At 37.6% G+C, this 17,058-nt stretch overlaps 1 protein-coding gene across 1 annotated transcript in view; it reads right to left on the bottom strand.

Annotated features, from left to right (window-relative positions):
- The window catches only part of FBN2 (fibrillin 2), a 279,939-nt gene that overhangs the window by 176,910 nt on the left and 85,971 nt on the right, over window positions 1-17,058 (bottom strand). Inside the window, 1 exon segment of the mRNA XM_027775292.1 lies at window positions 13,715-13,840. Within this exon segment, the coding sequence (XP_027631093.1) occupies window positions 13,715-13,840 (126 nt within the window).

Genomic DNA, 17,058 nt, shown 5'->3' on the forward strand with positions numbered 1-17,058 from the left:
TTAACAAGTCTGTCCGTACTCCAATGTCTCCCAGAGTTTCCCAGTGCTTTCTAGGAATAGTTTTATAGTTTGAGGTCTTAGATTTAGATCTTTGATGCACCTTGACTTGATTTTTGTCAAAGGTGAGAGGTAGGGGTTCAGATTCATCTTTCTGCAAGTGGAAATCCAGTTACACATTCTAGAAAGCACTTTAGTCATGAAAGTCACTCTCTTGAATCCAGATAGAAATATTAATATTTAAATAGCCAATACAAATAGAGTATACAGGATTTATATAAAACACAGAGTTAAACTTTGTGGAAAAAAAAAGGACAATTTTCTATCTTGACTCTACATGGAAAATAAAGTTATAGAAGAAATATTTTAAAATGTAAAGTCAAATTTCAGTCAAATGTCAGAATACTATACTTCCTGTTTTTCTTTACTATTTAATTATGAAAAAAAATTTTTTCTACCATGGTAAATTAAGGAAAAGATTCCACGTGGGAGGAAAAATTATGATAATCTAATTTACGAATAGCTGTATTCTATGAGTTTATTAGGCTGAATTAATTTTCTAAGCCTACAACTAAATTTCACAGTATGGTTTTACTAAAGCATTGGATGAGAATTTTGTACCAAACTTCAAATGTTTTCTATTACAAAATATCTTCAAGGACTGCAAATCCACCATGCTTAGAAACCAACAAAACAGGAAAGCAATCTCAGACATATTTTTTTCCAAGTAAATAATACTTGGTACTTAAAAAATAAAAGTTCCTTTTCTATGAATTACCTACTAATATTTTTTGCTAGGTATTTTTATTAGGTATTGACCTTTTTCTTATCTATTTCCAAGGTTCTTTACTTTTTTGTCTTTCATAAGAGCTGCAAATAATTTCTGTTCTTTGGCATTTTTCTTAATACCCTCCCTTTCCTTTTTATTTTTTTTAATGCTAGAAAGCATATTTGTGCACGACACACAGAGAGATAGGAAAGGAGAGAGAACATACCATACACCCTCGATCTGCTTTCCCCAGCCCCTCAGTTCCCAGAATCCTGGGCCCTTGAGTGCACACTCAGCATGCTTTCAGGCCAGCCTCGGGATTTGAACCCCAAACCAGCCATGTGGCTTCTAGCCTTTCAGGGTACTTTATTACTACTTCATCATAGCAACTGGGCCCATTTTTCTTTAGACCTTCCTTTGGATGTCTGCCATGTCGAAACTTTTTCTTTTTTTGTTTTTTAAAATCTTTTATGTAGCAAATATAAATTATTTTCTTAAATATTTTCTAAATTTTGACTATAAAGGCATTCTTCTGTGTTTTATCATTGTGCATTTATTGTTTTAATCGTTTATATCTTTTTTCTTTTTTGTTATATTTGGCTTATCTCTTTATTACTTTTTTTTTTTTCTTTTTTGGAGAGATTTTTGCTATAGAGCACAAGCGCTCGCCAGAAAGACAGAGAGAGACAGAGAGACAGAAAGCGAGAAATCATTCCCCAGGGGGGATGGCCATGCCACAGTCCATTCTCTTCCATTCTCCTCTCGGGATCTTGGGCACGCACGCACACATGCCTGGCGTGAGTTTAAGCCACAGGTCCGGGACTCGAACTGCTGTCGGCTACATGGGAGTTCAACGACACAGCCATTACGCTAATTGCTGATCCCATATAGTACTACTTTAGAAAAAAAATTTGCTTATATAGAAGACCCTCAGACAATGTGAAGGTTAGGAGCAATGACCCCTGTGTAGTTGAAAATCCACATAGAACTTTTATTTAAGACAAGATTTCATCATTATGATCCCCCCCACCTCAGCCTTCTAGCTGGGACTACATACCACCATGCCTGGCTCTTTATTTATTTATGTATTTTTTTTAGTTTGCTATAGGATATGTACTTGCCAGGAACAGAGGGGGGCGGGAGTGACAAATTACCTTGTAGGGGGTATAGCCACACCATAATCCCTTCTCCTCCATTCTCCTCTCACGATTTTGGGCACACCTGCATACCTCCCCAGCCTGTTTTTCAAGTCACCAGGTCTGGGACTCAAACCATGCAGTTAGCCATGTGGGATACAGCCTCCTTAACCTCCATGCCAGTATGGCTTTTTTTTTTTTTTTTTTTTTTTTTTCATAAACAGAGTCTGTGCTGCCCAAACTAACTTCAAACACTCGGTCCTGGTCCTCCTGCTTTGGCCTCCTGCATCAATGGGATAATGGGTGCACCCAGCTTTTAGATAGAACCAAGAACCAAACCTGGGTCTCCCAGGGGGCCAGCTTGCAGGACACAGCATCTCAGCAGTGTGTACCACCATGGTTGGGTCTACATGTAACTTTTGCCTCCCCCCAAACTTAGCTACTAATCACCTACAGATGATAACACAGTCAACTGACAAATTTTGTATGTCATATGTATTATACGATGTATTCTTACAATAAGGTAAGTGGAAGAAGGGAAGATGTTATTTAAAATATTATAAGAAAGATATAATGCATTTGTAGTACTACACTGTATTTTCCAATATGTGTACTGGAAAAAAATCATGTATTTAAGAACCTGTACAGTTCAAGTCCATGCTGTTCAAAGCCAACTATATTTTCATTTTTCTTTCAAAATTATATTTAAAAAGTAAAATCTAATACTGATTGCAGTACCATCAACACCCCTTCTTTTTGAGTGATCTGTTGATTCATACCCTAAGTAAATTACAAGTAGACAGGCCCAAAGAAGTAGAACAACCTGGAATGATTTTAATGAGTTGAGAGAATTTTGTCTTTTAATTTCAGGAATGGCTAGGTTTCCAATTAGCCTAGATAGCAGCAGAGATGAGAGTGATAGTATAAGAAGGAGTGAAAGAGTAGGAGGTGACAATGAAAGACAAGAAAGGTAGTTCTTGAAAGGAAAACAATGAATCTAAATTTATTATGATCTTAAGCAGGCCATTTCTTACCCTTTTGGAATGTTCTGTCAAATATAATGATGATCTTGAATTTCAGTTTGGAAATATTTATTTTTAGAAGCAGAATAGTTTTCTCATAATAGTGAAAATATGAAGAGTCTTCAAAAAGTTTATGGAAAATGCATATTATAAAAAACTATGGCTATCAACATTTTTTACACTAAAATAATTTCATACTTTAATTCCATTGTTCCCATGAATGTTTCAAAGTCTCTTTGTAGTAATAAGAAATCTTACAATGCCATTTCCTAAACTCCACCTCCACATGTATGGCTATGTCCCTGAAACACCAACCTCTAATACATGCTGTAGTTTGAATAGTTCCTATTAAAGGCATGTTTTGAAATCTGGTTGTTATTACAACAGCTTTTTTTGTTTGTTTTTTTGGAGAGGGTTTTTTGTTTCGTTTCTTTTCTTTTTCTTTCTTTCTTTTTTTTTTTTTTTTTTTGCTATAGGGGGTGTGCCCAGACAAGGAGGGCACATGTACTCCCGCGAGAGAGAGAGAGAGAGAGAGAGAGAGAAATCAATCCCTAGCGGGGATGGCCACATCACAATCCCTTCTCCTCCATTCTCCTCTCGAGATCTTTGGCATACATGCACATGCACGCGGCTTGAGTTTAAGCTGCCAGGTCTGGGATTTGAACTGCGGTTGGCTACATGGAAGTCCAGCAACATAGCCATTATGCCAACTGCTGGTTCCACAATAGTTTTATAAGGAGGCAAAATGTAACCTGATCAAGCTATTAAAAGGTGAGGATCTTTGGGAGGTGATGAGGGTTAAGCCATCAGGGTGGGGACCCCATGATTGAACACCAGTGGCTTTTTTTATTTTTTCTTTTTTTTGGGAGAGGTTTTTGCTATAGGGCGTGTGCACTCGCCAGACAGACAGAGAGAGACAGAGAGACAGAAAGTGAGAAATCACCCCCCAGGGAGGATGGCCACGCCGCAATCCCTTCTCCTTCATTCTCCTCTCGGGATCTTGGGCACGCACGCACATGTGCTCAGCGTGAGTTTAAGCCACCGGGTCCGGGACTCGAACCACGGTTGACTATGTGGGAGTCCAGCGACATAGCCATTATGCTAACTGCTGGTCCCACCAATGGCTTTTTAAGAAAAGAAAGAGACCAGAGCTGCCATGCATACTTCCCCTCTCTATTTGATGCCCTGCATTCTCTCGGGGTTTGACTGCCAACCTCCAGAATCACAAACTGAATAAATCTTTAGTCTTTATAAATTACCCAGTGTGTGGTATTTAGCTATAGCAACAGGAAAAGCAGACTTAAACTACATACTCATTTAAAAATATCAAGTATGTACTTCATTTAATCCATAACATTTTCAGGAATAACATCTGTAAACACACAATTCTGATTCACTCATTATAGTTTTTTCTTTAAAACATTTTAATAGATTTTAACCATTAAAATAAAACTAGTCACTAAAGAAATAGCTGTGGAATTAGGTAGAGGTGTGACCAACCAAACAGGTGGATGATAGTGAAAATCAAGAACAGGGGTTGGCAGAGCACACTCCATGCCTGTTCTTGTGAGTACAGTTTCCTTAAAACACAGCCTCAGTCATTCGTATATGTGTGGTCTAGACTTCTTTTGCATTACTGTGAAAGAGTTGCATATTTTGACAAAGACATTATAACCTGAAAAGCCAAAAATATTTCAACTCTGGCTTGTTACAACAATAGTTACTAAGCCCTGACCTAGAAGGGTTCTGTACTTAGAGAATGTCACTAGGGCCTGGAGGACTTTGCTCAAATGTAATGAAACTGGAAATCAACTGGGTGATCCTTTATTGGGTGAGGTTTACACAACAATGAAGGTTCAAGATGTCATTTGAGACACCGTATTCTAGAAGAAAGCCTACCCCCACTTATTAAAAGATTGGAAAATGAAGGTCAAAGTTAAACTGAAACACTAAAGGATATATGACTTTTATGATCTCCCATTTTACAAGTTTATTTATTTATATTTACTTATTTATTTTTAAGAGAGATTTTGCTATCAGGTACATGCACTTGCTGGAAAAATAGACAGAAAATGAGAAATCACCCCACCCCCAGGGGGAGGGGCATACTGCAATCCCTTCTCCTCCGTTCTCCCCTCAGGGTTTTGGGCACACAAGCATATGTGCCTGGCGTGTTTCAAGCCACCAGGTCTGGGCAGTCAATCATGTGGAAGTCCAGTGATATAACTATTACACCTTCTGTTGGTCCCTACAATGTCTATTTTTTTATAAAATACCAAATACTTAAATATTACTATATATGAGGTCTTTACTATAATTCTTTTTTTTTTTTTTTTGAGAGGGTTTTTTTTTTTTTTGCTATAGGGCACATGTGCTCGCCAGACAGGCAGAGACAGAGAGACAGAAAGCGAGAAATCACCCCCCATGGGGGATGGCCACGCCACAATCCCTTCTCCTCCATTCTCCTCTTGGGATCCTGAGCACGCACGCACACGTGCCCAGCATGAGTTTAAACCACTGGGTCTGGGACACGAACCGCGGTCGACTATGTGGGAGTTCAGCAACATAGCCATTACACTAACTGCTGGTCCCGGGTCTTTACTAGAATCCTTACTACACAGAAGAACAGAATGAAAAGCTCTTTTAACTGTATGTGATAGAACTATTAGGGTGCTTTAGTCACATAGTTCTGGTAGCATTTCCAAGAATTTGGAAGATAAAACCTATAGCTGAAGAATATGTTTCTGCTTCAGACTGGCATCAACTACAGCTGGTTAAACCAAGCCATACTACATCTGAGAGCACACAGCTGTGGATCACATACCCCAACTCTCCTCTGTCACACACCAGAATTTTAGGCATGCTGGACACCACAAACCTGCAACTTTGCCCTGTGTGGGCTGCTGCTAGATGGACAAAAATATACCTCAGCTAATTCTCATAATTAAACCAAAAGAGGCACATTAACATGTAAAGTATGAAACCAAAACTTTCCAGGAGCACCAACACTTACATGAAAACACAGCAATTCCTTTACAATCCCTCTAAAACATTACAAGAAACTTTTGCATACTTATAAATTTATTTATTGATTTAAATGTTGTATTCTCTCAAATAGGGCTATTGAAAATAGCTGTTTTCTGAAAATAAGTAAAACAACCACACAGACCCTTGGAGGAATTATTTGTTTGGCCTTGTGGTTGACGTGCAGGTGACTAGAGCTAAAATGTTCAAAACCATCAATATTATCCTTGAAGTAGAATTAATTGTGCTAAAATCTAGTGATGGTAATGCATGGATGAGAAACACTTTCCATCAAAATGTGAATGGATTGGGAACCAGCAGTTAGCGTAATGGCTATGTCGCTGGACTCCCACGTAGTCGACCGCGGTTCGCATCCCAGACCCGGTGGCTTAAATCTCACGCCGGGTGTGTGTGTGTGTGTGTGCCCAAGATCCCGAGAGGAGAATGGAGGAGAAGGGATTGCGGCGTGACCACCTCCCCCTGGGGGATGATTTCTCGCTTTCTGTCTCTATGTCGCTCTCTGTCTGTCTGGAGAGTACACGCGCCCTACAGTGAAAATCTCTCCAAAAAAAAAAAAAAAAAAGTGAATGGATTACATTAAGATAAAGAGAGATTCCTAGCTCAGGACGAAGGAAGATATGTGAAGCCTTATCATAGCTTTGTTTATATATATATATATATCTTTATTAAATTGCCACACTCTACTTCCAAGGCTGCATTTAAAATAAATGAGCCATCCAGGGACCAGCAGTTGGTGTAATGGCTATGTCGCTGGACTCCCACGTAGTGAACCGCAGTTCAAGTCCCGGACCCGGTGGCTTAAACTCACGCCGGGCGCGTGTGCGTGCGTGCCCAAGATCCCGAGAGGAGAATGGAGGAGAAGGGATTGCGGCGTGACCATCCCCCCTGGGGGGTGATTTCCTGCTTTCTGTCTCTCTGTCTCTCTCTGTCTGTCTGGTGAGCGCACACGCCCTATAGCAAAAACCTCTCAAAGAAAAAAAAATGAGCCATCCATTAACATTTTCTAAGGTCCTTCGTACATTTTTCAAAGCCTGGTAATAAATGAAGTATGCACAAGGCCAGGAACTAACAGCCACTCACAGGAAATGCAGTCCCGGGTCTGGGTACTGTATTTCCAGGTTTGTTGCATCTTTCCTTGACGATAGCAGGATATTTCCTTAGAGCAGACTCATTTTCGCCAGACACCGAATCATGGTAGTTCTGCGTTAGCTTCTTTCTCTGTCTCTCTCTAGTTACTTCCCTCCCTCCCTCTCTCCTTCTCCTTACCCTCTCCTTCTCTCTTTCTTTCATTGTTCCCAGAAGCTGAAGATACATGATTACTACAAAACAAGCATTTTATTTTGTTATTTCATTTTGGTCTGCATTTTTAAAAAATTTACACGCTGAAACAGCAATTATTTAGTTAGCAAAAGGAAAACTCAGTGAGCGATTATGTAGTAAGCACAATGGAGGCACAATTTAGAGTACACTTTTAAATCCCAGTGGCAAGGTTCAAAATACTTGTTCATCCAATCCTTCCGGTCCAGGCTGAATAGGTTTTTCTATCATTAGCACACATCTAACTTTGTATCTCTGAGAAAGGTGTTTTGGGGTCTCTCAAGGTATTCAGCGATCTTCAGCAGAAACTCAGCTGCAAGAATCATGGGAACCATGCTTTGTCCCTTGATATTATTTTTTCTAAAGGATCAAGTGTACGATGGCAGTGTGGAAACAACATTGATGTCCAATATTTGAGAAAATTTTTCTGAATTCATTCAAGTACAATTTTCTGACCCCATCAAACCCCCTGAGTCTCCTGTGTCCACTGCTATAATTTGGGTGGAACTGGGCAGAAGGAGTAAAACCAGGGTGAGACCTGTCAAGAATTAAGGAATAACCGTAACCCTTAGTTCCAAGGCTCCCTCATCACCATGAAAGATTTGGGTCCATTTCATTGCTTGTTAAAACTTTCAACAGACTGGGTAAATATACGCTCCTCTAAGTTAAATTTTACATTTTTAAAATTTTTACTTTTTTGAAAAAAGAATTCACTGGAACCAGCAGATGGCATAATGGTTATTCTCATGTAGGTGCCACAGTTCAAATCCCAGCTCTGGTAGCTTAAAACTCACTCCAGGCTCATGTGCGTGCATGCTTGCAATCCTGAGAGGAGAAGGCAGGAGAAGGGATTGTGGTATGGCCATCCCCAGAGGGATGATTTCTCACTTTCTGTCTCTCTGGGAAAAAGCATGCACCCTATAGAAAAAAAATAATCTCTCTCTAAAAATATAAATAAAAAGAAAAGAGCTTATTTATTGGAAACTGTACTAAACACTATCATTGAAATGATACATGAGAATTGTTTGACAATTCATTTGTTTCACTATCCATATTCCCCTTTGACAAAGACCTAAAGTGTCCAATGCTTTATCTTAGATAATGCTCATAAAAACGGTATTATTGTGAAGATACAGGCATTACTTTGTTCGAGATTACACAGCTGCTACGGAGTGCAGTCCTGTGATGGCTGGGCTGCCTGGTCCCCCACCTCGGCTCGTTCCATAGCACTGACTAAGAGTAAGCTCTGGAGGTCATCTACACGCTGCTATCCTGGCTCTGCCATTTCTGACCTGTGCACTCTTGAGAAAGCTACTTAGCCTCTCTGTGCTTCAGTCTTTTCATCTGTAAAACCCGTTAGTGATACTAACCAACCTCATAGTCTTGTGATGATTTAAGAAAATAATGTGTCATCTAGAATACAGTAAGTGCTCAAGAAATATTAGCTTCTAATAGTGTGATATTTTGGTGCATAAAACACTGCTGGCAAAGTCCAGCAACAAAAAGAGTTACAATACAATGGAATAAATGACAGAGGAATCAACTATTAGTTATGGCAGTAAAAGGGAGGTTAGCAACCTTGGTTTTCTTACTCAAGAGGGAGGGAACACATACGTTTTAACTATAATCCTATACATTTCTTTTTAAAGGATTCACAAGATGATCATTTTCATGGTTTTAAATTGATAACCCAAAAAGTCTTACTTGTTTTCAATAGTAATAATCCCCTTACTTCACTCTCCCTTGTAATGTGCAGTTTTTCCCTTTTAGAAATAGTTGATGGATTTATTATTTATTTGAAAAGTAATAAGCTTTTGGTAGTAGGAGTCACAGCAAGTACTTTTCAGTTTAGCACAGAAAGTTTATTTTCCATAGTTTATCAAAGTAGAGCTGGAACAGCAACCAGAGACCCTGCCAACCAGTTTTATAAATTTCACGAGCACACATGAATATATTTGTTGTCACAAATCTCAAACAACAAAATGCTGTTAATGAAACCAAGCTGAAGGATCCTGATGAATAAACTGCAACAGCTCTCGAACACACACTCCAATACAATAATGCCCTTTTCCTGCCTCCCATGTAAGCCAGGAAAGAGCAGAACTCGTTCAAGGGATGTTAAAGGAGGTATAGTCTAGAAGGGGACAGGCGAGGGCATCTGGCATCTGCTTTAGCTGAAATGAAAATGAACGTATTTTATCCCAAGAGAGAAAAATGCTGGACAGTGTTCTACTGGATCATTTCATATTATACTGATGTGTTCTGTTTCCCTTTATTTAAATGAAACATATTTAGCTTAATTTTAATGAGCAGAATGTTTGAATAGTCTAAATAACTGAAACAGCCTTCCCTTTGGATGGAAAGAAATGGTTTAATTCCATGAAAGAATCATTTTGCTTACTGTCTGACAGATTTAGGAAATCAGATTTTGGAGCTCAACTGGCTCAGGAGGAGTAAGACATGACTAAAATGAGCATGAGAATTTTTATGAAATTCAGGACCCTAACAGACCTAACGGGGAGAAAGATCTATTCTCCTTCAAACGTTAAACATGGGCACGTGTGTACACACACACACACACACACACACACACAACACAGAAATGTGTATTCCTTTCTGCTTTAGATTTGGCTTTACAACTTGAACAATAGGGTCCATCTAACCATGAAGAAAAAAAGAGTCTCATAGGAGAACCTCACCCAGGCGATGATGGAAAGTACAGTAAGCCTGCATGATAGATATTGAACTATATGTTTCGGATCTTAAATTAAGAGATGAACGTTGTTCCACCACCTTTTAAAATAAACTTTAGCATGTACTCTTTGTGCTTAAAATTAAAATTTTGGCAAAATTAGCCTTTCAGGCATTATTTAAGAAGACATCCTAGGGATGGCCCAATGGTGCAGTGGTTAAAAATCTTATGTACAGGGAGCCGAATCCCACATGGTTGACCGTAGTTCAAATCTCAGACATGGAAGCTTAAAAAACACACTGGGCACGTGTGTGTGTGTGTGTGTGTGTGTGTGTGTGTGTGTGTGCCCCAAATATGGACAGGATGGAGAAATGGAGGAAAAAGGATTTCAGTCTTACTACCCTCTTAAAGGTACTTTTTCTCTCACTCTCTGTCAGGAGCATGCATCTTCTGGCAATAAAAAGTAAAAAAAGAAAAAGAATAAAAAGAAGATAACCCAGTAACAGAGCAGACCTCAAAAGCATTACCTGTGTATGACCAAAGAGGGACAATGACACAGATTTAAAACACAAGATCACATTTAAGGTTTATGTTCTTGGTCCCTCAATGACAAACAGAACAAAAACAAATTATTAAGAAAATGAGAAAGAGGTAAATGAAGGAAAAATTTCCTTGATGAAAACCATTATCTTCTCTCCAAATATAATTTTAAGTCTTGGCCCGCATTTTACTTTCTTTTTGGACATTCAATCCAAAGTCAAATAAGTTAAATTATTATACATCTAAGTAAAATAAGTTAACTTACTATACATCCTACTCCCAAGTAATTCACATATATTTGTCAGGAGCTTGCCGTATACTAGAAATAGTTTTAGCAATTAAACAAGAAAGTCTCTGTTTTCAAGATCTTATTCAAAAGGTGAGGCAATCAACGAAAGAGAACACTAATAAAAAATTAACATATTTTTGAATTAATAAGCTAATTTTATAGTTGCCTTTTTTGTTGTTGTTGTTAAGGACACCATCATTTTCCCAGTTATTCAGACCCAAAATGCTGGAATTATCTTTCCTGTTTCTTATTATATTTGATAACTTAAAGACTGAAAAAGGTTCCTTTAGAAAATATTTTTTACTATATGAACAAATATGAAATATGCTATAGTAAAAACAGCAAGGGCATCATTTTAAAATAAATTTACCAATCCTACCACTTTTGATCTTCGTATTATAATTAATTTCTTTGTAAGAAATTTAAATGCCTTACCTTTCACAGTCAGTTCAAAGCAATTTTTATGGTTACATTTTTATTTAGAATGAACATTAACTTAATGGCAACATCTTTACAGACACTAAGCTATACATGAACTGACTACATTTCAAAACTTGTCACTATATGTAGTAATAACTTATAGTATTTCTGGATATATTACACTATTAATTATACTGAGTAATTTTATACAAGTAAATATTGCTTGTTCTTTTACATAAAGGAAAAATATCGCCCAAAGAAAATTATTAATTGCCACTGTTAAGGCATATCTGACTTATGCATGAATAAGGGCTTCATAAAACCTTTTGATTTCAAGTTGTAATCAGTACTTTTCCAAGTTGCTATTCACCACCAATCACAAATATTAAATCAGATCATTCTTTCTGGGCAATGGTTAAATGGATCTGGCCGCTTGGGCAGGAAGTATGGAAAGACATAACTGGATTCAGGGCTCTGGGTGGTGCCTACATTATCAATGGTCCCCTTTCCTGAGAATATAGACAAGAGGTGAATAAAGAGTTGTGTTGTCTTTCTGCAGTCTCTGGCTTGGCTCTGATGAAAAGTGATGCAGAAAAGGCTCACTCCATTTCCAACTAAGAAGAAATATTCTGTTCAATGAGTAAAGGAAATGCCCCGACCACTATGGTTAATCAATGGCCAGTGGCCGTGCCTTCTCATCTATAATCTAATACTGTCTTTGTCCCTAAGAACATCCAGTTCGGATATTATTACAGACGTGAAAAGGAACGACAAAAGGTTGAGCAATAAAGTCCACTCCCAAAATGCAAAACTACAAAAAGCAAAGACAGCGCAACACAATCCAGACTTTAAGCATATTCCTGAATTTCTGGCCCAATGCCTGTACTAATTTGAGTTGTTCAGACAACATGCCCTGTCTTCTAAGTGTTTTTCTTAACCTTTCCACTATAGGCAAATTTTGGTTATCAACATTGTATTGAAGTAGCATAAACGTCTTGGGCATTCTTACAAAGAGTTTCACACAGGATTTATTTGGTCTTTAAAATAACCAACTACAGTTTATCACCTACTCCTTAAGGGGAGAATGAAATGAACTCTTTAATAATGTAAAATGCATGAAATTATAAATATTAATTTGGAGCTGACTATAAAGGAACTAGGACAAATGGAAAATACAGGCTGATACATACGGCATGGGTTTATGGGATTATGGTTTCTTGTATTAAAACGGCAGCATGTGTATCCACACTCTACCTCTTGCTTAATAATACAGTTCATGTTCCTTTTACCTTCTTAGCTTCAGATTTTTGCCTTTTCCCATTTTCTCCCTTACAGAGAGAAGCACCAACAATCCTCCCTACCCAAATACTGCCTTTTGATAAAAGAACAAAAGACTTACTACGAATTGATAGTAATACTCATGTAACAAAAATATGCTCTATTGTCTTTAGACACCATAGTGAGGGGGCTGATGTGGCATGGTGGTTAAAGGCACTGGAATTCCACATGGCTGACCACGGTTCAAGTCCGAAGCTGGTGGCTTGCTTTCTCACTCCTCCCAACCCCCTGCACCTCTCTGGTCATATTAAAAAAAATATTGATAATAATAAAAGAAATGAAATAAAATAATTCTTTTTTAAAAAGAAAACACCTTAGCGAAATCGATTTAATCAATAAAATAAACGTTATACTTCAATACTACTAAAAGCAGCAAGAGTAGTCTAAATATCCATGGCCACTGAAGCTATAATGCATACACTCTAGCTTCTAGAACTTTTGTAGCAATGATAAATGTTTAGATTACAGATAAATATAACAACTGAATTTACTTCTGTTTGAGGAATGCTCAGTGTCATAATCCATATTTCATATTCCATAAAATTATTACTTTTTTAATATATTTGAGCAAGTTATTCTGTATAGGACATTTGAGCTAGTAATTTCCAAATCTTTCATGATTCTATTATGCTTTTTAAAAGATTTGGTGGCTAGTAAAGTAACAATATTCAGTAAAACAATGCTTTGTTTTTAAATATATGACGTGTTACCAACTATGAACACAGTTGCACAAGATACTTCGTTTCTCTGGGACTTCTTTCTCTCCCAATTTTAATCTTTGATATAATTTCATAAATGAAATGGAAAACTACTTAATTAAGAAAAAAATATTAGGTCATTGGGAAAGTCATGACACTATTTTCTACGCAAACAATGTGTCACGACTTCCCCATGGCCCAGTATAAGTGGCTGGATTATTCCCATTCTCGCTACAATACAGGAACTGAGGTAAGGAACCCTTTCCACATCAAACCCCTTAAGGCCATAATACACAAAACAATATAAAGCTACTCTAAGATTATGCTTACACTTTGATATTAAAATAATTATAAACGTGAGCCATAGTTTTCAAAATTCCAGATGGAGCCACGTTTTCTTTCATGTCTTCCAAGTCACACTTGTCTTGTTCTACAGAGCAGGGACACTCACCTTCACATTTCTGGGTAGTTTCACTCTGCTTGTGACCAGCAGGACATCTGCATTCGAAAGAGCCCACTGTATTGATGCAGTTTCCTCCCTGGCATATCCCTGGGATAGCCTGGCATTCATCAACATCTGCAAGAAGAAAACATTTTGAACCTGGATACCACTGATTCCCAGAATACCATCATAGTTTTCTTTAACGTGTGAAAAAAAAAATCAGTTCTCAAGAGAAAGGGATGAAGGGAGTAGAATCCCTTTGCATGCCTACATTTAACTTATGTAAATGCTGTAGATCTCGTTCCATTTTGTAATTTTTTTCTTTTTGAATTTTGTTTTTAAGATCCATCTGTGTTGTTTTGTGGATAACTTGTTGCTTTGATATGTGGCAGAACCCCTCCTGTGTTCACTCTCCAGGCAAGGGGCACCTGGCTTATCTCTAATTTCTCTCTTCACTGAATTTTTCAGTAAATGTCATCATTCTGCCTCTTCATGGAGTTGAATAACTAAGGACTATGCATTTTGACAACACAAAGAGATTTGCTAGCTCTTTTCTGTAGACCCAGAGAGGAATTACTAGACCGTGAGGCATATACACCTAATATGAATAAATAGCGCTCAACATGGTGCACGGTACCTGCAACAGCCGTCACACCACCAAGAATCTGGACCCCCACAAGCAGTCCAGACAATTCTCCTGTTCATGAGAATTTCTGTGTTTCCTGTTTCCTGACAATAATGATACTACTATCCAATATCTTAATTTTCTTTGGCTTAATACTTGTAAGAAGGTATTAATTATTATTTGGGTTTCCATTTCTCTAATTACTCATTATTACGATTATCGACTTTCCGATTTGCTCATCGGAAAGTTGCCTATTTATATCCCTAAAACACTGTAATATTGGAGCTGCTGTCCTATTTGAAATTTATAAACTTTTAAGTTTTAGACATTGCAATTACCTTCCTCATCCTTCAATCTACCTACTGAGTTTCCATTCAGGAATAAAAATACTTAATGTTGATTAAAAAGAACAGAGACATAGCTAATAACTCAACCATGGAGGTAAAATACAATACCAAGATATACTCAGTCTCTTGGGCTGTCGGGAAAGTAGAAAAACATGTCATGACTTTCCTGGAAGCCTGGTAACAGAGGCAGGTGAACAGGAGAGGAGGAGCAAGGTGCTAGTGGAACAGACAAGAAATAGTAAAAATACAGATTTCAACTCAATAATTCTGATATTTACATGAACTGAAAATGATATAAGTAATTCAATTACAAAGGCTGAAATTGTCAGATTTTATTTTAAAAAAGCAAGACCTCATTTTATGTTGCATATAGGAAATGGACTTTGATAGCTTAAAAGAGAAACAGATGAAAAGATACATTAATAATTAATCAAAAGGGGGACCAGCAGTTGGCATAATGGCCATGTTGCTGGACTCCCGACTCCCATGTAGTCGACCTCGACTGCAGTTCGAGTCCCAGACCCAGTGGCTTAAACTCACACCAGACATATGTGCGTGCATGCCCAAGATCCCAAGAGGAGAATGGAGGAGAAGGGATAGCAAGGTGGCCATCCCCCCGGGGGGTGATTTCTCGCTTTCTATCTCTCTGTGACTTTCTGACGAGCACACACGTCCTAAAGCAAAAAATCTCTCCAAAAACAAAAGCAAAAACAAATAATTAATCAAAAGGAAGCTGGAGTAGCTATGATAATAGCCACAAAGTGCTCATCAGAACAAGCAGTATTATTTTGGTTAAAAATGGACACTTAATAATGAACAAAGGAGCAGATATGCTAAGAAAGCATAATACTGCAAATTGTATATGCACTGACTCCAAAATGTTAAACACTGGAACAAACAGAACTTCAGCCAATAGGACTGAAAGAGAAGTAAATCCATATTTACAGTTTGGAATTTCCACACTCTTCTCTAATTAAGAAACCCTATGGATTGAAATCAACCAATGTGTCCTGACATTTGTAGAATGCTCTAATTCACTGCCCTAGAGCACACATTCTTGTCACAGGCACACAGAATATTTACCGATATTCTGAGGTCATGTACAAAGGCTCATTAAATATAAACATTAAAATTTTCCAAGTTGTTCTCTAAATAGAACAAAGTTAAACTAGAAGTTGATATCAAAAACTGTCTGCAGCATCCTTAAATATTTGGAATTTAAAAATATACTTGAATATAATCAAAGAAAAAAATCACCTAAAAAAGGTAGAATGTACTTTGAATTAAATGAAAATGAAAACATCATATCAAAATTTGTGGCATGCAGCTAAAAATGATGATTTGAGGTAAATTAATAGCATTAAATGCTTATATTACAGAAAAGAGGAAGTTGTAAAAAGCAGTGAATAAAGCTCCCATATTAAGAGATTTTTAAGAGAAGAGCAAATTAAATCTAAAGCAAAGAGAAGAAAGAAAATAACAATAATAAAAATACAAAACAGACAAACAATAGAGACAGTCAATAACTACACACCTGGTTTACTGGAAATACAAGTAAAATCGTTAGAGCTTTATCATGACTGATCAAGGAATAAAAGAATGAAAATAAATGAATTATAAGGAGTGAGGAGAAGAACATCAGTAATGTAAGAAACTAGAAGTTAGATTCTCTAGACATTAATAAAATACTAAAGAAAACAGTATACACAACTTTACAGCACAAAATTCAAGCACTGAGCTAAAATGTCCAAATTCCCCAAAAGACACAAACACCAACGCGCACTCAAGGACAAGCTGATCCTCTCAGTAAAAGTACATCTATTACAGTCATTTAATCCACGCTTTAAACATTTCACACAAAGAAAACTACTTCATGCCTAGATGGTTCTACTTTTTAGACTCTCAAATATTTAGGGAAGAAATAATACTAGCTGTACACATATTATTCCTGAAAGGAGAAGAAGGAACACTGGCCTATCCATTTTATTGGGAAGCATCATAAAGAAAAAAATTTTTTTAAATTATTTTATTTAACTTTATTTATTTATTTGTTTATTTTAACTTGACCAGAGAGGGACAGAGAGAGAGAGAGAGAGAGAAAGCAAGCCACCAGATTCAGGACTCAAACCATGGTCGGTCATGTGGGAATCCAGCACCTTTAACCACCACACCACCTGCCGGCCCCCAGAAAGGAAATGTTTAAAAATAGGTAATATGGGGACCAGCAGTTGGCATAATGTCTATGTCACTGGACTCCCATGTAGTAGACTGCGGTTCGAGTCCTGGATCCAGTTGCTTAAACTCACACCGGGTGCGTGTGCGTGTGTGCCCAAGATCCCGAGAGGAGAATGGAGGAGAAGGGACTGTGGCATATCCATCCT

This window comes from Tupaia chinensis, unplaced genomic scaffold (genome assembly GCF_000334495.1).
Source record: "Tupaia chinensis unplaced genomic scaffold, TupChi_1.0 Scaffold000541_1, whole genome shotgun sequence".
NCBI classification, from domain to species: domain Eukaryota; kingdom Metazoa; phylum Chordata; class Mammalia; order Scandentia; family Tupaiidae; genus Tupaia; species Tupaia belangeri.